This window comes from Astatotilapia calliptera, chromosome 18 (assembly GCF_964374335.1).
Source record: "Astatotilapia calliptera chromosome 18, fAstCal68.1, whole genome shotgun sequence".
Taxonomy (NCBI): domain Eukaryota; kingdom Metazoa; phylum Chordata; class Actinopteri; order Cichliformes; family Cichlidae; genus Astatotilapia; species Astatotilapia calliptera.
In genome coordinates this window covers 11,797,676-11,819,407 of record NC_137439.1, presented here as the reverse complement: position 1 = coordinate 11,819,407, position 21,732 = coordinate 11,797,676, and the positions used below count along the sequence as shown (strand labels likewise).

The 21,732-nt window shown below is 40.5% G+C and overlaps 1 protein-coding gene across 4 annotated transcripts in view; it reads left to right on the top strand.

Moving 5' to 3' along the window:
* LOC113011062 (protein tyrosine phosphatase receptor type M) overlaps positions 1-21,732 on the top strand; it is a 161,067-nt gene that overhangs the window by 75,782 nt on the left and 63,553 nt on the right. For all 4 annotated transcript variants that reach the window (XM_080293327.1, XM_080293329.1, XM_080293328.1 and 1 more), the window contains exons 8-11: positions 6,288-6,596; positions 8,861-8,970; positions 14,818-15,019; positions 17,565-17,667. In XM_080293327.1, the coding sequence (XP_080149453.1) occupies positions 6,288-6,596; positions 8,861-8,970; positions 14,818-15,019; positions 17,565-17,667 (724 nt within the window). The remainder of the gene's footprint in view (positions 1-6,287; positions 6,597-8,860; positions 8,971-14,817; positions 15,020-17,564; positions 17,668-21,732) is intronic.

Sequence of the window (21,732 nt, the reverse complement as noted above, 5' to 3'; positions counted from 1 at the left end):
TGACAGTGGCACAAGGGCCATCTGGGTAGTACTGAAGTTGAAGAATCACCTTGGTAACCTCCCACTGCTCCTGTAGAGATTGCGTCCCCATTGGTAAATGAGGGCTTGTGTTCTTCCCATTTGTAAGCCCTATCCGCAGCCATTTTCCGAGGAACCTGAACACAAAAGACAAAGTCTGCTCTGACAGGAGAGATGGGTGTGTGGGCATGTATGTGTTAAGACGGATGAGGGAAGAGGGGGTCATTCTGCCTGTCACCCTGACCCCAATCACTGCACAGCATATTGGTGGAAACAAAATGAAAGATTGATTTAACCAGTTCCTCCTCAGCTGCCTCTGCTCGTTCCATCAACTGGCTGCCCATTTGTTTTCATCTGGTTTGTAGACTTGCACTTTATTTCACCTCATGACGCACACTTGCCAGGTTTGTTCTTTTAATTTACAGTCAATGTATAATAACTGCAGGCTTCATTTGAGCTTTTTGGGGGGTTTTAAACTACTGCACTGACCAAATGTTACAACACATGATGGTAGTAAATAACCTGTATTGATTCCATGGAAATACACTTTTTTTTTTTCTTCCATTCATAAGATTTCTCTTGTCTGTTGATTTTGTGTATATAAAAATTGGCCTTTTTTGTTGTTATCATTGTTTGATTATTATTATTATTATTATTATTATTATTATTATTATTATTATTATAATATAAAAGCATTTTCACAGACTTAGTCGTTGACTGCTTATTGGCTAAAGGTTTGCAAGTATGGTATACTTATGTTTTAAGTATAATTCTATAGTGTGAACTGGTATTATATTAAAATAGTGTTTATGAATTAAACTACATTAACAATAGTTGCATTGGCTTTTAATGTACTATGTTGTTTTTCCCCCCTGATATAAACCAGAACTGAGACTTGTATATCAATGCATGAACCTAAATGCGGCTTCAGAGGATTTTTATATCTGGAACAATTAAATGATATTCATCCCCACCCTCTGGCTTCCAGTCAGGTCGTGTAGAATATTGTATCTATTAAGTGTAGTAATAAACAGCTTTCCATTGTGTCAGACGACATATCTTCAGCATGTCAGCATAATCCAAAAACTGAATATTTAGTTTGATATTTCCACACAAAATCAGTATTTCTTAGTTTTCTTTTTTCAAGCCGTTGAGCTTATTGGCATTTTGAGGCCAGCATACAGTAGCGTGGTTGTTTACAAAAACAGGAAAGGACTAGATATGCCTTGACAGTCATGAATCTTGTCGTACATCATCTGTGTTGGTAGAGAATGTCTTACTTTCACCGTCCCCTTCTCTTTAGTTCTGTGAAAAGGAAAGCATTCGCCCATTCATCTCCACCCCTACAGCTTCAGGGGGTTCATCAGACAAGGTGGCAGCCTGGCCTGGTCCGGCGCCCGGGCTCATTCGGTGGTTTCAATTTGATCCAGAGCACTGTAGGCCCCTCCGCCCCTCACACTCGCCCATCATGGCAGTCTCATTTATCACTGGGCCTATAAAGAAGGACTTGATAGAGTGAGGAGCGACCACCACCATTCAATAAATCCTTGTGATTATCCACGCCTCCAAGGTGTCTGAGCTGTGTGTGTGTGTGTGTGTGTGTGTGTGTCCTGAGCATGTAAGCATTTGTCTCTGACTAATGCTTGTATTGGATCACAAGATGTCCATGTACAGTGCCTTTTAAAGTGCCATTAGTTATAATATGTGTACACACGTCAGTTCTGAGGCCTAATTTTACTTGTTGCATTTGATGGCAACAAAGACCTTGACATTTCCACCCCTTCTCTGTCTTAGCTTGCTTTCTCCAGTCCCCTCACCCACCTATCTACCCACACACCGACTCCCTCCATCTCTTCCCACACGCATGCACATACACACACAGAGTCAAACAGTCGTTCTGTTCCTCCAGAGGATTGCATAGAGAAGCACTCTAGGAGGGTGATGGAGCTTTGATTGCCGGTTATCAAAAGCTATCATTACTGCTTGCTTCTGTCGGATATGAAAATGATTTCCTAAGTGTAAAACCCATGTCATTACCTCAATGGTCATAGTGCTATCAGTGAGATGTAATAGAAAGAGGCAAACAAATGTGCTTGTTTCCCAGCCCACCCAGCTCAAACACAACAGAAAGAATAACAAATCAAAATGGAGAGAGATAAGTGACGGCAATACCAGGCCTGACTGCCTAGAACGGAACACGGGATTTAATCTTACCGTCATCAAGTTGTTTTGGTACCGTCTCCAACAGCTGTACTTTCTTGTGACAAGCTCCGGTTGACATGCTCCGCGAAGGAATCAGACCATCTACGGGCCATCCTGTGAAAGTCAAAGCACTCCCCTCCTCTTCCTCAGCCTGATGAGACGGTGAACAGGCAAGTGAGCCACATTGACTTGCTGGGGGTTTCTAATCACTGGGGAAACAGGCTTTTCTCTCCCCCCCCCCCCCCCCCCCCCCCTTCTGGGTCTGTTTGCTGAGCAGGTAGATGGAAGTCTAAGCCAGCATCAGGCTTTTCTTCTCTTAATCGATGTGGATCTGATAAAGATCCCGGCTTTCCGAATGGCTCGTATGCTGCGAAGCCTGAGGAAAATCTGATAAGTAAATCGCTCTTCTGTACATATAGCCAGAAAGATGCTGAGAAACCAGACGTGTGCTGCTGTGCACGCATATGGAAACTCTTTTACACTCATAAGATGGTAAGCACACAAGAGTACACACATGGTCCCCTTTATACAGCCACACACGCCCGCACACACACATTCATCTAGTAGTAAAGTGGCTGTGCTCCAGACATGCCCAATTTGTTTCCTTTCATCCAGGACTAATGTCTTGCTCTTCCCAGGGGCTAAGTGCACCATTTGAAGCCCCCTCTAGGACAGCCAGTTGCAACATGCGGTTATTTGTTGTTGTTGTTGTTGTTTTTATAATTTTTTTTTTATTTAATGTTTGGCAAAATCATGTTATCGCATGAGCTGCAGTAGCATGTACGCAGGGCCCAATCAAATTAGCAAGACGCAATAATGTGCTGATAATTTCTAAAAACATTATTTAAATGTCAGACTGTAATGACAAAAAAATCACTAATAGTTCTATGTAAATGTCAAGTTCAAATTATTCAATTACATCGGTGAGTGTGGGGCAGGTGATAATTTGTCCACCGCTTGGAATACCAATCTGGCTCTCACTGGAGCTCATTCTGAGTGCCCTGGCATAAGATAGACCTCAGTAATTTCCTGCTCCAAGGGATGCTTTCATAGCCATTATTATAACTGTATTCCACTAGAAATATCTGCCATACTGGAGAGATATTGGAGTCATATTTTTAGTACTTTCACCCCAATGTCGCCCTGAGACTGTGATAGCTTGAGAGCATTGTGGGGAGGAAAAAAATGGTATGGATTTTCAGAGCTAGCCCTATTATTCCTTGTTGTTGTTTCTGTTTGTGCTCTTGATACTGAGCCTCTTACTGTTCAGTCAATAAAACTAAACTTGCAGCCACAGTAAACTGGGGTAATAGGCTCATCTCATCAGTTGTCATTCACGGGCCTGTGGGCCCATTTGAGAATGGCTGCATGGTCTTCATCTATTCATGAAGGGACTTATAAAGGATATCAGCCATTCAGCCTGACCTGTTCATTTCAGATTAAGTGAGGGAGGAGGATGCACAGCGTTTTTTTTTTTCCTTTTCCTCTTTCTTCAAAGTCATCCATGACCGGGCTCTAAAACGGATAAGGCACCTTGTTGTTCATGCAAGCAATGAAGTCATTCTGAATCATGGGTTACAAGTTCTGCCACAGATCCTCTCGTTTTACTGCCTCCCTCAGACAGCTGGCATTTGCACTACAGGGAGCCAGTGGGGCAACAAACAATTAGCCTTTTCTCTACAAAACACCAGGCAGAGGCTATAGAATAATTATAAAAGCTGCTTCCAAACGGCCGATGTTCTTTTGTGTATCTTTCCTGCGACTTGTACACCCAAAAATAAAAAGAATACGTCTAATAATCCTACCCCCAGTAAAACAAATAGACACAAATAAATTAATGTCCCTTCTTCGTGGGGCTACGGCTGTTTCTCAGCACAGTTATATTTTCCACAAGTGCTTCCCATCCTGGCAGCTCTCCATTGGCCCGAATTAGGGTGCAGTGGACATTATCTATGATGTTCCACAAAGATGGGAGTGTGACATTCTCCTTGAACGCTCCAGAAATGAGACTAACTCTCAGTCGCTTGTGCGCGTCTGTTTGAGATTCACACTTTGGTGCATTTGTAACTCTGAGAGCATCTGGTTTAATTTGATTTCTGTGCCTGGCCACCCTGCAATTCTCTGTGCTTTTAGTGTAACCGTTGCCTACAGAGTGCGGCCAACAGATAGTTCCGCAAATAAAGGGGTTTAAACTTCTATTTTCTGGATGGCTCTCCCAACACTGCAATCGAGTGAAGAAGCCTATTTCTCATTGCCAGTTGCTCCCAGTTTTTCCTTAGAATCTTTTTTTTTTTTTTTTTTTTTTGTCTGTCTGTTTGTTTGTTTTTGGAGGGTGTGATTACATTTTCTTAAGTGTCACACCACTTTTTATATTATTACTGCATTTTAGTGGCAGAGTAAGACATTCGCTGCAGAGTAAAATTCAGGCTAAGAAATGATAAAACACAAGTAAACCAACACCAGATAGCTCTATATTCTCTCAACTGCTTGTTAAGTCACGATTAAAGCTGTTGGATACGTGTGCTGAATGAGGAATTTTAGTGGAATGTTTACTTTTATTTGAACTATAGTAGCAAATCCGTCTTGAATATATCATAGATGCCATTTTTTCCCTTTTGGAAGGAGATTATGCCTTTTTGTGAGGCATCACATTTGTAGCCTTTTGTATTTCATGTACTATATACTGCACATTGACATCCCTTTCCCAATCTGCCTTCAACTGCTCTTCCTCTGTCTCCTTCAGGCTCTTCTAATGCTATTTCATCCTGTCTGTAAAAGTGCAGGAGAAATCACATCCGTTGTTTCTCCTCGTGAAATCGGCAGGCGTTCGATCTTTCATTCATCAAGGAGCCCTTTTTCCACTTGTACAGGCCCGAGTTTTCACATGTCATGACCTAATTTTTTTTGAAACCGTTCATTTCTACCTTGTAGATTTTCTATAGCACTACTCAAACTCCTGCAAGATCATTTGAAAGGATTCTCGATAAACCTTGAACATTTTATCGCAGTAGTAATACGCTGGATAGCGGAAGATAACAAAAAGAAACGTCTGTGATCATAATGCCAACAGTGTTTGTTGGTTTCTTGCTTGTTTGTTCTGTCTTTCATACAATCTGTAAAAATGAACACCGTGCTCTAGCCTGAGTCCAGTCTCCCTTCACACATCTCTAGAATGTTAAACATGGCTGCCGTGGCCGCCTCTGAATTGCTGGACTGTGTCTCCTGGGGAACGGGGAAATTGAGCTCTGGCTCTTCCTAATAGGTGGTAAAGTGTTAAGTTCCAGAGAAATGGACTGCGAATTTAACCTGGAATGGAAATTGATCCCATTACCTTGTGCTTGGGCTGCTTTCCTCCCGTAGGAAAGGAGGGAGAGAGGGAGTGCAAGAGGGGAAAATAGGTGGGGAAAGGAGAAAGAGAGAGAAGGAAGGAGAGAGAAAATGGATAAAGTGGAAGAGAAAAGGCAAGGAGACAGTGTATGTGATTAGAGGTGATAGGATAGCGGTGGGGGTTGTGTCCTGCCTGGATTGACAGGTTGGCTGACTCTGTATCAGTGTGGTGCTAATAGCTGACCGCCACTGGGCGAGATGGAAAATAGAGTAGAAAAGGCGGAGGACAAGGCAGAAGAAGCAGAGGAATGGCACGCTCTGAAGGGATGATACACCACCTGCTGAGGGTTTCCAGTGACAGACCTGTGGTGTCTTGGTGCCTTTAGTTGCTGTGAGCCCAAGTTAGCAACGGTAATGGGATTTGGCAATGCTCAGTATCAGTCTGTGCCTTTGAAATTTTAAAATATTTTCTGGAAATATGAACTACAAACAGAAAAAAGTAGTATTTTAATATGAATGAAAGTGTTATGAAAAATCGACTACTGGATTTATTTATTTATTTATTTATTTATTTATTTTTTTTATTTTTTTGGCCCAAAGGAAAAGGAGCTTTCTCTAACCCACGTAAACCTCAGTAATTTTGATTTTATTGCATCTGGCCTGAAACACCTGGCATTTAATATGACCCAATTGATTATCTTTATGTAAGTTCACACTTCCTTCTCTTTCGATTTCGCCAGAGCCTATGCACGGCCCACGGAGGCTGGAAGTGGTGGACATCCAGTCCAAACAGGTTACAGTGCGCTGGGAACCTCTGGGCTATAACGTGACCCGCTGCCACAGCTATAACCTTACCGTCCAGTACCGGTACAGAGTAGCCGGCAAGGAGGAGACGCGTGAGGAAGTGTGTTATGACACTCAGAGTCGCGATCCTCAGCACACTATCCACAATCTCTCTCCATTCACCAACCTCAGCGTCAAGCTAGTGCTGCGCAACCCGGAGGGTGTCAAGGAGAGCACAGAGCTGGAGGTTCAGACCGATGAGGATGGTAAGTAACATCAATAGTCCATTTTTTTTTTCTTAGCTCAACTAGAAAGCCTTACAGGGCAGGAAAAAATAGTTTTACTTTTAGATGATATTTGCATTCTAAAACTCACTGAAACCCAGACATTGCAGACATTTCTGTGTTTGTCAATGTCTATTCCAAAATGAAAGTTGTGGAAATTATGCCGACATCAGTTCAAGATACTTCAACATCATCTAGACATATTTAATTTACTTTTTAACTTCAGAGAGACAAATATTTTCTATTAATGCTTAATAATTTATAATAAAACGAAATGCAGTTTCAACATTCTCAACAGTGGAGGAAAAAAATAACCGTGCACCTCAATCCTGACTCATACTTGTGAGTTCAAGCTTCCCCATTTCTTATCCTACTGAGCTAAACACCAGTTCCATCACTGGATTTGTGATACTGACATTGGGGGTAGAGACGTGGCATTTGTTACAGTCCGATGTGTTAAATTCACTATGCAACAAATGAGACAAAATTTAGTTGCTCATAGGCCACAACAAAGAATGGAGACATGCCAGCGACTGAACAGGGATTACCAGGGGTTTATTATAATAATCATGATTTGTGTAAGTCCATGTCAGTGGTGTAAAGTGGTGCATGTAACAGTAACTCAAAAGAAGAGATGAAGCAAGGCCTCAGAAGGTGGGGTTTAAATAGCCCTGCAGAACACTGGCCAGTTTTTCTGTCATCAAATCACATCACAGAGAGACCACAAAGCACACAGGAAACCTCACACTGGGGTCACCTTGGGTCGTAACAGTGTGTATAAATGTAAATAGCTTAAAAGTCTTATTTTCTTAAGAAATAGGCTCTAAGATTAGTAGGCTGTGTATGTGGAGATGTTGTGTCGCCACCTGTTCACAGACATGTACTATATTAGATGTCATTGTTTCAAAAAAAACAACCCCCCCAAAGACTTGCATTTAATTTCTTCTTTCAATAATCTGATCTTTACTTCTCAAAATGATGGATCTGACTGAATTTACTACTGGATTCTACTGTAGAAAATTCAGTCAGTGTATATGTATGTATATGGCACGCTAACACACTTTCTCTTAACATTTAATAAAAGAAAATGTGTCTTCAACAGCTGAACAACTTGCTTTTGTTATTACAGTTTTGATGTTTCAATCTTTAGGATGTGTAGGTTCTCATCCGATTCACAGCCACAAACAAAGTCTGGGATATTCCAAATATTTTTCAGGAGAGCACAGAAGTCAGACAGTAAGCCTCTGTGTCGGATAGTTGTTTCACCTCCTTGAAAGATGAAAGATCTTCTCTGTTGCCTCAGCAGACACAGGAAATGAACTCTACAGAAGTCTCAAGGAACCCCGGCCGCCAGATAACAGGCTCAGCTGTAGAAAAGAGTCATGTCTGGCTCAGATATCTCTGGTTGGAAACTTGAAAGTGGCAACTGTTTCTCAGTATCTGACTGATATGTGTTTCTGTATGTGTATCTGTGTGCTTAGGGTCCCATGGGAGAAAGTGTACAGGCAGGGTGTAGCTCTAGTTGTGTTCAAGATAAATCTTTAAACCAAAAAAAAAAGTACATCTCCACATCAGTCTCTTTCGCTTAAAGAATGAAAGCAATTCACATGAGGGGTTAAAGGACTAGATCTCTTTGGCAGTATCTCAGTACAAGTAAACATTGCAGAAAGATTAAGATTCCTGCTGTTCCTATGGGTTTACAACTTCATCTTTTCTATCCATTTCTATCTGTAAGAAAGTGTTCAGGTTTGCTGTAAAACATGTATAACAGTGTCTTGAGTAACACTGACTTCAAATAATCTTGCAAATTCCAGTTTAAAAAATTGCATTTGACGTTGGCTTTCTCACATTTTTAGCGTGCATCCTTGAAAAGCCTTTTTTGGTATGCACATTAGTTTAAGGTGCTTTGCTTAGTAAATCATAGTGGAAAGGGCTACAGCTGCTTTCATCAACTTTTATTGGCAATAATTTAACTTAAGAAAGGTGAAAAGTGTCAAATATGTGGCAAGAAAATCCTTCTGAGAAAACTTTTTAGAAACTTGTTTGTCCTTGAAGATTTCAACTCAGTTTTTGGAAAGCAGTCAATCAATTTCAGTATTTTAAAAAAATAAATTAAAAAACAGGTCAGTTAAAAGCTAATCCGTAGAATAAGGTAAAAAACAATTAAAAGAATAATTGAAAAACAAAACTAAAGTAAACTACTGCTTAATTCGGTAGTTATTACCACATGTACGCATTTCCCACAGTGCCTGGGGCGGTTCCTCTGGAGTCCATTCAGGGCAGTGCCTACGAGGAGAAGATCATCCTGAAGTGGAGAGAACCGGCGCAGACTTACGGGATCATCACTCAGTATGAGGTACTAACACAGTCGCTAGCAACGTGCTTAAGAAACTATCCACGCTTTCGAACAGTAAACAGACTCCTTCGATTTAGCTCATGGCTTTTTTGCCTTTTGCCTTGAACACATTTAATTATTATTATTATTATTATTACTATTGTTATTATTATTAGACCACACCTAATGTAGGTTTATGCCAAGGACGCCTTAAATGAACAATATTGCTATTTACCTGAATCATTTTTAAAATTGATTTAGGCAAATTATTTAATGTAAATGTATTTTAATGGAAAAACCTAACTGTTCTCCATGAATTTTCAAATTTACTGTTTCACACAAGTGGAAAAACCAGTAAAGCACATTATAAATTTTTGATTAAGATGTCAAATTGTTGTTTTCAGTTGCATTTCAATTGTTTACTTGCTTACCTGAACAGACAATTTTGTTTCAGTGGTAGAACATTACGCTCGATTAATTTCTGAAGTCCAGTGTGCCGGCTCAAACACGGCTGTAAAAACACGGAGTCAGTTAGTAATGGTGTAATTTTTAGTTTTAGGATTCATAATATTTATTCTCTTGTTTTTATGACGGGTGGTCTAATAAATTTGTTAAGCACTGCAAAGTTTAATGTTTTCAAATCATGCGAATTAACTCCAGCCCTACTGATACAATGGGGAAGAAAATAATGTATTCATTGGATTAACATAATAATAATTAACATTATAATATTAGTGTTCACTGATGTTCTCTTTGTTAAGCTTTCGCCCCGAGGATGGATTTTTATAACTTTGATTATCCCTTGTCCTTTGCCTGAGCAAAAGATATTAGTTTAAAATTTTTGTTGTCCAATTGGCTGCCTAGTTTTACGAATTAGTGCTAATGATGATTCGTGGCAGCCTCGAGTATAGAGTGCTTTGTGTTTTGCACCAGTCGGGTACTGGTAAATGTCAAATATCAGTAAGTCAGCGTTGTTATTGTGAGTGTCTTATTCTGATGATGTTAGCACTGATGTGCTTTGGTTCAGCCTCACAAAGCTGCTATTTACGCATTAAACTATTAGTCTTTTTATGCTCTTAATTAATACAGAATCATCACAATTGGCTCTTTCAGTACCTACTTAATGTGAACTTATGCCTCGGTAATCTACTTGATGTTTCAGGTCTGTGTTTTGAGGTCATTAAAGTGCAATCATCTTGACTATGCACTGCAGTAAAACAGGTTATAATTAGATCAACCATATTAGCTCTTAGTTATAGCCTACTTGTGGAGCAGGTTAAACCCAAAGCACTATGGAAGATTTACTTTGTTCAGAGTTTTCATAATAATCTTGCTTTAAACAGGCTTTTTTAAATGTAGCGCAGTCCAAATGTGGTCAACTGTACATCTAAACTGCAAGCTTCTATCATCTTCTGTTCTTTAACACATGAATGACCTCTACTAAAGAATTTTAGATTCATGAACAACCCACATGCATCACAAATCAGCTCTGAGTTGTTGTTGACATTAGACTCCACCGAGCTCCTGTATGCGCTGTCCAGGAGCTTCATAGTCTTGAATAATACAGTCTCCAGACACACTCACACTATATGTACGCATTGATCTTAACCAGCTTAAGGTGGAAGTAATCATCCAGCCTTTCCCACAGATTGATCTTTCTCTGTTGATTTTCCTTCCTGTCCTCGCTTGCACACACTTGGTATTTTGACTAGGTTATCGAGCATCGACAGAAACGTTCCTCACTCACGGAAAGCCGATTGAATAATCCAAATAGAGTTGCTGCATATGTTGCTCCATTTATTGCCATACAATAAGACGACTGAAATGTAAAATACATTTCCCCTCAACAGCACAGGGACATCTGAATCAAAGCGGAGAGATCTAAAGTGAGAAGCATAACAAGACCTTGTTTATTCAAGTGTGTTTAGTGGAGTGTTATGTCTCGCACACGGCTGCATGGCACTAAGAGATGTCAGCTGAGAGCAGGAAAACAATGTCCATAGAAATGGTGGGTTTCCAGTACACTTAATTGCCTTTAGAGCATCATGTTTTAGTTGTTTATCTTTTTAAAAATTTCATAATACAGGTAAAAGCATTTAGAGCCAATAGCACGGCTGCAACGCCACTTTGTCAGGTTCTCATTTATATTGAGGCGAATGCATTTCAGTTTATGAACCCACTCCATCAATTACATGCTGCAGCTATTATTTCTGTCTTTAAAGCCTTAACAGCATTGTAATGTGCCTAGTAAAAGGAAAGCAATAAGTCACTGACATCCTGCCATTTCCAGGTTTTAATATACATTAAAGCATTATAGATTTTCTAACCTCACCTTGAATCACTTTTATCAGCTTTTATTTTAGAAGAAAATGGAATTTAATGTAATTTTCGACATAGATCACCAAATCTTGGGGCTTTTAACTTGGTATTGGTCGTGAAATATTGTAGAGAGCAGCCACATGATGTAGTTTGAGCAAAGTACTTGGTGACAGTGGGGAGGAAAACCTCCCATTTAATAGTTAGAAAGCTGCAGTAGAGCCAGGCTCAGGGAGCATGACCATCTGACTCAACTAAATGTCAGATAGTCATGTTCCTCTCTCCTCTTATTCAACTTGTTAAAATAAGAGGAGAGATGAAGGGGGAAAAACGTTAAGCACTGAAAAACAGACTTTATGCACTGTTCAGGTTGGGGAGTAACCACAGATTAGAAACACGGTGCTGATGAGGCAGAAATGTGTGCAGAACGGAGAAATGGAGGAAGCAGAAAGGAAGAGGTACAAACTGTGGGGGAGAGAGAAGACACAAAGTTAATGACATGCAATAGTGGCAATATAAATGCAAGGAGAGTGACAGAGAGGAAAGGTGCTCGGTGTAAAGGGAAGTCCCACTGCAACTTAGGCCTATACCAGCATAACCAAGTGATGGTTCAGGGTCACTTGGGCTGGTCCTGACTATGAGCTTATCAAATTCATCGGTGTCGAAAGAAGAAAAAAAAAAAATTAAGCCCCAATTTAAAAACGAGGGAGTGTCTGCCTCCTAAACCTCAACTGAGAAGAGCTCCATAAATAAAGACTCTGCCTCCCATTTTTACTACAGGAAACACTAGAAACCACAAATGCATCTGTACTCTGAGAGCCAAGTACTTTAATGGTATTTGTGGCATTTAAAATAAATTTTTTTTTAAGGATTCGGTATTTTAAAACTCGCATGGAGAAATGGAGAAAGAAAATCCAGTAAACAAAATGGCACGGGTCCACACTGGAAAATTGCAAAAGGAGAAACCAGCGATGATGAAGAGAAACACAGGACACATGAGATCGCCTGAAAATCCCACAGGCTAACCATACATTTGAGGGCTTTACTACAAAGCAGCATTCAGATCTTAGCCGGGAAGCTTTTCTAGGTCGACTTTAACCTGGATTTCACATTTTTTCAGAGGTGATTTTAATTCACTGAGGTACATCGCCATAGTAACAAACTCTAGACCTACGTTCAAGATTAGAGAGAACAGGATGTTAAAAAGAACAGTCTACAAAGAATATAGATACGTATAAATGAATTGATGTTTTGTTGGGTGATAAAAGAACAATTTCTGTTGATCTGTAAGGTTCTTTGGCAAATGTTTCACTCTGCTGTCTGCAGACCTGTCCGTGTTTGTGACTGGCCCTATGCAACCAATGTGACCACTAACATGGGAACACTCATAGCTACATTTGAAAACCCGGCGTTGACTTGACTGAGTTGATGTATGTGACCACTGATGTTTGGCTAAGTGAAGCCAGATAAGAAAAAGGATGGATATGTTGAGCTTGCTTCATAGTACTGTGCCCTCGGTGAAGAAGGATCACAATGTGCAGATGAAAATTAGATAAGAGGGTAGGAAGAGGACAAAAACGCAAAAAGCTACATGAGATAATCTTCAAAATCAGTCAGAAATTTTGGAATTAGAAATAATGACACAATAATGACACAGGTGGTGGTAGCAAAACAAGAAATGGAAGGAAAAAGAAACGAAAAAAGGATCATAACAAAGACTATGATAGCACTGTTCTGTTAAGATGTAAAGAGGCTTGATCGTTTAGGGCCCCATAAGTGAGGAGTAGGATTTAAATGTATTACATTCTCTGGCCTTCCCAAAGATCCAGTGTAGGGTTTAATATTCACATCACTTCATTTAAAAAGGGATGACAGACAAGTAAAACCTAGAAAGCCGCCGACTCGCTCCAGGTGTCTCCCCTCATCCCACATCCCAGTCTGGTTTTAGAAAAGTAACCCTGAATCTATTCTGCCTGTGTTCTCCAGAAGTTGCTTCTTATAAGTCAAGACCTTGCTTTGATTTGACATTATCAAAGAACTCAAAGTGAAATATATCTAACAAGGCTTGATATCAAAGAGACTTCAGCCCCATTCCTTTTTTGACCAGTGCTCCGTGAATGCTATTTTATTGACAGCTTTTCTGACAGACATGAGCCAACATTTACTGAAAGATATACAGCAGATTTTCTTTTAATTTAAATTCAGCGGCCAATCGTGGCAACACGAACTATTACAAAAATACACTGCATTGTACTAAAGTGTTTTTATAATGTATATTTGACTTATTGTCAATTAAAACTCAACTGATTTTTAAGTGTTTTTTCACAAACAAAATTAAACGAATAGAATTTATGTTCCATTGTTATTTTTGCTTTTTTTCAGAGGTGCTATAGGCATGTCTGTTTATGTCTTTATACGGTCATTTACCTCTGTCAGACACATCTAAACCAGTGTGGTCTGAAAACCGGGATATATATGGTCAAATGGGCCAGTTAATCTTCTTGGATAAGTTCTATTATTTGTTTTCCGTGAGTTATGTTATGGTTTTAAAAGCCTGCCCATATGCCCAGTGTTGACAAGTCATTCCAAATTCCTCTCCTGTAAAGTTATGATATAGGATTTGGCATCACAAGCTCATTTTGGAGACAAAGACTAAATGAGAAAGCCTAGAAGCATTTCAAAACTTGATGGACACAAATTATGCAGCACTCCAAACTCCCTTTGTGTTCCTTAATTGGAATTATAATGGAGGTTTTCCTTTACGAGCAGAGGCATTTTCTTAAAGTGGAACTTTACAGTTATTCAAAATGGATATTAGCAAAAACACTCACCTTAATGCTTCCCTCCAGAGCTCCCTGCTTTCATTAATGGAGAAGGAATACATTAAGTATATTTTCTCTCTCCTTGAAACCACAAGCTTGCATCAGCTTTGCCTTAAAAATATGTACCTATGCTTTTACAGACAATACTAACCCATATAATGAGACAGCGTGTCTCCACAGACCTTTTGTACTTCCCTAATTTTGGAAATAAGCATAAAACCTTGTTGACAAGTCAGAAGCTCATGCACAAAGCAAGACCTTTCAAAAAATTGCTTGAAGCACTGGCTTTAGAATTAAATCCAAATTCCACAGAGCTTTTTTGCATTACATGTGCAAATCATTTCGTCTGTTTCACTGGTGGAAGGCAGCATCCATTTGTATTTGGTGAAATGATTGCATTATTTACTGTACGGGTATTCCTAAATAGGGTGGTAACTCAGGGTCACGCAAGTGAGGAAACGCAGCATGAGACTTTTAAAAAATGCTTCTTGGCATTTTAGACTTGCAGAAGGGAAAAAGACTGGAAAAGTATGATAACACACACACCGCGACTGGGATGCAAAACCGCAAAACGGTAAGGACGTGTACATGATTTAGCTTGGTGAGTCGCTTAAATGCCTAAAACGCAAAATGCGTTTGTGGTATGAATACCAATCTTATTCATGATAAACAGTGCTGAATGCGGAGTACCAGAGGCCACGGTGAGAATGTAAATTTTCTTCCTTTCTAGATTTCCTACAAAGCGGTGAGCTCCTTTGACCCTGAACTGGACCTCTCCAACCAGAGTGGGAAGGTTGTGAAGCTGGGTAACGAGACCACCCACATGTTCACAGGCCTTTACCCGGGATCTACGTATTCCTTCACCCTGCGCGCTAGCACAGCCAAGGGCTATGGCCCCCCTGTCATCACCCAGTTCACCACCAAGATTTCAGGTCAGTGGGGTCAACAGCAAGACCTGTTACAGTGTGGACGATGCCAAACGAGCAGTGTACTGCTTATTGCTTCTAGAGGTCTTATGTCAAAATATGTGAAAGCAAAATGTTATTTCCTTTCACTCAAACAAACTTGGATTGTTGTGTACTTTGCATGTACTCTTATATTTTGTAGTTCTTTTTTTGTTCTAATTTTTGAAAACTGATGCTTTTTTTAATGTTTCATTTTGCAAATTGCCCAATTTAATAATTTATTTTCAAAAGCAAGCAAAATGCTGACAATTGCAAAAGCAGCATCTGATATAATGTAAATGTATATAAGCCAAGCTGATATAAAAACAGTCCCTACAGACATTAATGGTTGACTGTTTAAAATTACCGTTGTATGATATTGAAATAAAATGTTGCAAACATATTAAAACAGTTAAAAATGTAACACAACCTCATATACAGTATAATTGCTGTTATGCATGAAGGTACCGCGTGTATGAGGTTGTGTCATTCAGTGTGTCACAGGGTCAACTTCGCGCTCGTTGGTTTATTGCCAGGCTCGTGAAAGAAATGGATGCCTTTTAGTCAGGAGATTGATGGGAAACTGAGGTGCTAATCTACAGTGGGGCAAAAAAGTATTTAGTCAGCCACCGATTGTGCAAGTTCCCCCACTTAAAATGATGACAGAGGTCAGTAATTTGCACCAGAGGTACACTTCAACTGTGAGAGACAGAATGTGAAAAAAAAATCCATGAATTCACATGGTAGGATTTGTAAAGAATTTATTCGTAAATTAGGGTGGAAAATAAGTATTTGGTCACCTCAAACAAGGAAAATCTCTGGCTCTCACAGACCTGTAACGTCTTCTGTAAGAAGCTTTTCTGTCCCCCACTCGTTACCTGTATGAATGGCACCTGTTTGAACTCATCATCTGTATAAAACACACCTGTCCACAGCCTCAAACAGTCAGACTCCAAACTCCGCCATGGCCAAGACCAAAGAGCTTTCGAAGGACACCAGGAAAAGTATTGTAGACCTGCACCAGACTGGGAAGAGTGAATCTACAATAGGCAAGCAGCTTGGTGTGAAAAAATCAACTGTGGGAGCAATCATCAGAAAATGGAAGACATACAAGACCACTGATAATCTCCCTCGATCTGGGGCTCCACGCAAGATCTCATCCCGTGGGGTCAAAATGATCATGAGAACGGTGAGCAAAGATCCCAGAACCACACGGGGGGACCTGGTGAATGACCTGCAGAGAGCTGGGACCAAAGTAACAAAGGTCACCATCAGTAACACACTACAACGGCAGGGAATCAAATCCCGCAGTGCCAGACGTGTTCCGCTGCTGAAGCCAGTGCATGTCCAGGCCCGTCTGAAGTTTGCCAGAGAGCACATGGATGATACAGCAGAGGATTGGGAGAATGTCATGTGGTCAGATGAAACCAAAGTAGAACTTTTTGGTATAAACTCAACTCGTCGTGTTTGGAGGAAGAAGAATACTGAGTTGCATCCCAAGAACACCATACCTACTGTGAAGCATGGGGGTGGAAACATCATGCTATGGGGCTGTTTTTCTGCCAAGGGGACAGGACGACTGATCCGTGTTAAGGACAGAATGAATGGGGCCACGTATCGTGAGATTTTGAGCCAAAACCTCCTTCCATCAGTGAGAACTTTGAAGATGAAACGAGGCTGGGTCTTCCAACATGACAATGATCCAAAACACACCGCCCGGGCAACAAAGGAGTGGCTCCGTAAGAAGCATTTGAAAGTCCTGGAGTGGCCTAGCCAGTCTCCAGACCTCAACCCCATAGAAAATCTGTGGCGGGAGTTGAAAGTCCGTGTTGCTCGGCGACAGCCCCAAAACATCACTGCTCTCGAGAAGATCTGCATGGAGGAATGGGCCAAAATACCAGCTACTGTGTGTGCAAACCTGGTAAAGACCTATAGTAAACGTTTGACCTCTGTTATTGCCAACAAAGGTTATGTTACAAAGTATTGAGTTGTATTTTTGTTATTGACCAAATACTTATTTTCCACCCTGATTTACGAATAAATTCTTTACAAATCCTACCATGTGGATTCATGGATTTTTTTTTTTTTCACATTCTGTCTCTCACAGTTGAAGTGTACCTCTGGTGCAAATTACTGACCTCTGTCATCATTTTAAGTGGGGGAACTTGCACAATCGGTGGCTGACTAAATACTTTTTTGCCCCACTGTACTTCTAAGTCAGGACTATAAATTTTATTGTGTGGGTGCATAAGGTGAATGTGTTCACAATTTCTGGGGATGGATTATAGGACTTTATATTGTATATTCGTTGGTAAAAAATTGAACATTATACAAAATGGTTTTACATTGTGGTTTCAAAATGACTACATTATCTTGCATTTTATAGCCATGTAAAGCTAAATTTGTTACAGTTATACATTTATGTTGAATTTGTAGCAGGATTTATGCCTGATGAATGCATCTCCTATTATAATATTATATTGCATATTATATTATAAACTAAAACAAAACTTCTGCTTGGTTTCCTCTTTAGCTCCATCCATGCCAGCATATGACCAGGAGACCTCTCTGAACCAGACAGACAGCACAGTCACTGTGCTGCTTAAACCCGCACAGAGCAGAGGTGCCCCAGTCAGGTAGGCTCTCACAATAACACCCACAAGCACACAGTCAAAAAAAAAAGACAAAATGGCATATTAAAATATCATCAACAGCAAATAGCTATCAAAGAGCCTGTATTTATCAATGCCTCATCATGAAGGAAAGTTGCCAGGGAAATTCAGTACCTTACTTCATGTATCTGAGTTTGTTTGTTTGTGGATTTTGATCCTGTGAAAGAGAAGCACAGCCTTTGAAGATCAGAACAAAGCTGGGGTAGCCGAGCCTAGCTTCAGGATCTCTTCCCTTGCACTTGTTTTATGTACCAGACTGCCCACCCGGAGTCATCACAGGCTTCTGGGGAAATGTAGGATTTTTGCCTGCTTGATGCAGCATTTATTAGTCATTGTTAAAGAAACGGTACAGTTGTTTTGTTCAAATGCCAAAAAGTCATGATTAGGGTTTATGCAGGCCGCTGCAGGGTTCTGGCAGGAGTTCATCTCGCTTGTTCTTCTGTTATTTTCCAATTGTATTTGTTTGGTTGTATTAGTGTACCTCAGCTCTGGAAGCCGGGACAATCAATTAGCCTGGCTAAGTGCAAAATTAAAAAATAATCTCCCCACTGGCAGGAACAAGATATTAAATGTTAATTATTGAGCTTTGGATTCCAGGCAGGTGGATGTAGCTTTGCCTTAAACAGATGGGTGCAGTATTGGTCTTTCCATCTATCTGCTGAGCTCCTTCTTTAAATAGTTGGTACTGGCCAACTGTGTTGGGGGTGCACAGAATAGTAAAACATCTGACTAGCAATGCCCAGGTAAGTTGCTTTGCCAGGCAGTACATCAAACACAACTGAACAGTGGGAAGCCAGAACAGGTTCTGTAAGAACAGGGATAGGTTTGGGGTTGCTCACTGGATGCACGCACTGTCATGCACCCTTTAGAAGTATGTGGTGAATTAACATTCCAAGTTTTCCAAAGGAAGAACCTATTTTTTTATTTTTATTTTTTTTAGCACGGATTTATATTCTTGGCCAGTAACATATTGTGATTCCAGCCACCAGGACTGAGAGGAGTGAGTGGGAATGAACACTCGGGCTTGCTGTAAAACTCAATTTTACACCATCAACTCATCTGATTCCTTTAAAGATTACAGCCAGGAGATCTTTAGTCAGGCTTGTCAGCTCATGTTTTGCCGTATGTGCAGCTGCCCAGATTAATGCCCCAGCGCCAAACAGAGGGGTCTGAGCAAGAATGACAGAGTGATCACTTTTTAATTTTCTCCCAGGTACACTTCAGAAGGCCTTATGCAGGCTGCCATTCTTTCAGCTGAGTAATTACAAACCCCTAATTATAATTAACAGTGTGTTGTGAATTGGAGCTTCCATTCATTAGCATGCTGGACTCCTCTTTTTGTTTCCTGTTGGAAGGCATGTGCACCTCAGGAAAAGATGAAATGGATTGGGCTTTGGAGATAGCGACTTTAGTTTGAGACCCGTTCTGTTCTGAGCCACAACTGTGCAGTAATGCTTTAAAACTCGCACATTCAGTGCTTGTTAATTATTAAATACAGAGAAAATAGCGTGTTTTGATAGAGACGCTTAGTTTTAAGGATTATATATGTTTAATGAGTCTCAAGACAATCCATTAAAAAAATTCATCAGTAGAGTTCAGTACATGGCACAAATACACCTCAAAACTAATTGAGGAATCCTTTGATCACAGCAAAGCCTCTTCATGTCTAAACTTTAGAGGTTTTCAGGTACACGCTTCTATTCCCGCTTTCTCACTTCTCTTTAATCTCACAGGACGTAAAGGCCAGTGCACTGCCTGTTCTGCCTTCATGTGTGCGTCCAGTGCTTCGATAAATAAGAAATGCAAAAGAAAAGAGGTGGTGTAGGTTAGCAAACAGGGGAGATTATGATGCCGGTCCAAGACAAGATACTGGCAGGCTTTTGAAGGTGTTTTCCACCCCCAGCTCAAGTGACACACGATTCCTTTGAAATTTTAAGGTGACTTTAAAGTAGCTTCCATTCAGAGGAGTTGAGTTGGGCGGTCTTTTGGGATCTCCTGTCTGGACAGTAATGATAAATGTACTCATATGAGTCTCCCAGACTGAAAAAATAACAACCTCTCTAATCTCTTTTGGGTTAGAAGGGTGAGACGGCTAAGATGCGATTTAAAGTGAAGGTTCGTCGAAAGCTGCAAATATGTCCAAGCACCTGGAGAAACTGGAAGAATGGCCTGAAGTCATAAACTTCTGAACTTGGCTGATCCAGTCAGTCTGAGAGATTCTGTTAATCAAGGAGTTAAATTTCACACTATAGTTACTTATTTTTGCGCTACTGCTCATGTTGCAGGAGTAGCCATCTTTTCTAGAGTAGTGGGTGGCTCATTTTGAAATTGAACACTTTATGAAATCAGTTTTAAAGCCCCTGTGAAATAAGGATTTGACAAGGGAGAACACTGATCCACAGCACTACAGAGCAAAGCAGCACGGGGCTTGATTTGATAACGCAATCTTGCATGCTGATTGAGTTTAGGAGGTAATAGAGCTCCCGACATTTGAGTTTCTAACAGCAGATGTTTTGCTGTAATACAGGAAGGGGGAGCGCTCTGGAAGATCACACGATAGGTTAAAAAGGAAGACATAACAGACAACAAATGTCCATTTCACTTCAGCATCCTGCAGTCATGCTGATGTCAAATCATATTTCAGATGGATCTGGGCAGACGTTGTCACTGCTGAGGGAGGCAGTCGATTTTTCATTTGTGTAATTGCTAATCGGTATAACATTTCCAACTTGGAATTTGCTTCTAATCTCTGGGGATGACACGCATAGCCGGGAACAATTTTTACCAGAGGGGACACTGTTTCTTTAAGAGGATTAGCGAACTGTCTATCAGTCATGTCGCGTTAAACTAATGTTTGCAATAGCCCCTCGTCAGGGCCAGAATACGCCTCCTCACACCGTAACATCAAAATAGATGTGTACATGTTGATGCAGACATAAGTGATTTGAGATGCTTTCCTTATCATTCATGCCACTAAATCAGTCCTCTCTTTCTGCCATAACCTTTGCCTTGAGCAAGCTTAAATGCATATGCATAAACAGAAAAATGTATAATATATACAAATTTCAGTTCCATATTAAAGTAGGCCGGGTTCCCATATAGTTTTTACCCTGTAGCATCAGATTTTCTTTACTTCACCACGGCCTGAAATCAGTTAAAGGATTTTCTACAGTACTAAAATAAGCACTAACTTTCTTTGATCACAGCAGAGCAAACGCTAATAGCTGTGCCTAAACATGACACAACTCAGCGCTTTTTACGATTTAATGGCAAATGTAATCTATGGCACTTTCTAATTTGTTTGCTTTATAGCTTTATGGACACCAGGGAAATATAAAAAGTAAGAAGACAGGGGTACAGAGGAAGGATGCTGGGTCAGGAGAAGTGTGTTACTTACAACCACTCTTAAATCAGACGTATACTGTAGAGCCAGCCGATTAGCATTAGAGTGAGAGAGACAGTGATTGAAATGCTCCCCATACCCCGTTCCCTCAACTACTCAAACTGCCCAGAGTTCTCCCTTTATCAGCCCACATGAAAAATAAATCAGAGTTTCAGGTCACAATCCAGTCGATTTCGCCATAATTGGTTGGCGTCACATGGCGACAGAGCTGAAATCTATCGGACAGCAAGGCTGGAGGAGGCCTAATTGGTGTCAGTTCAGGTTGCAGTGCTACACCAAGAATACAGGTCTGCCCTGCCGGCCATTCTGACAGACCACTTTTAACGGCTTATACCATTCATCTGGTACAGCTTTTCACTTCATCCTTCCTTCTCTCTGTCTTTCCATCTTCTGTCGGAGAGTAAATTTCAATGGCTTTGGCATTAAGCATCATTACGCTTGTGTTGAATACATTTGAGATGTCAGTCAATCCATCTGTGGCATTCTAAACTTTGAGGCAAAGATCAGCTGATTAGGTTGTGGTATCCAAAGGTCATGCCACTGTGAAATTACAGCATTTTTATGCTTTCCATGACTGGGGTTGTTGGTCTGTACACAGGCCACGCCAATTCTTAACTTTTTAAAGT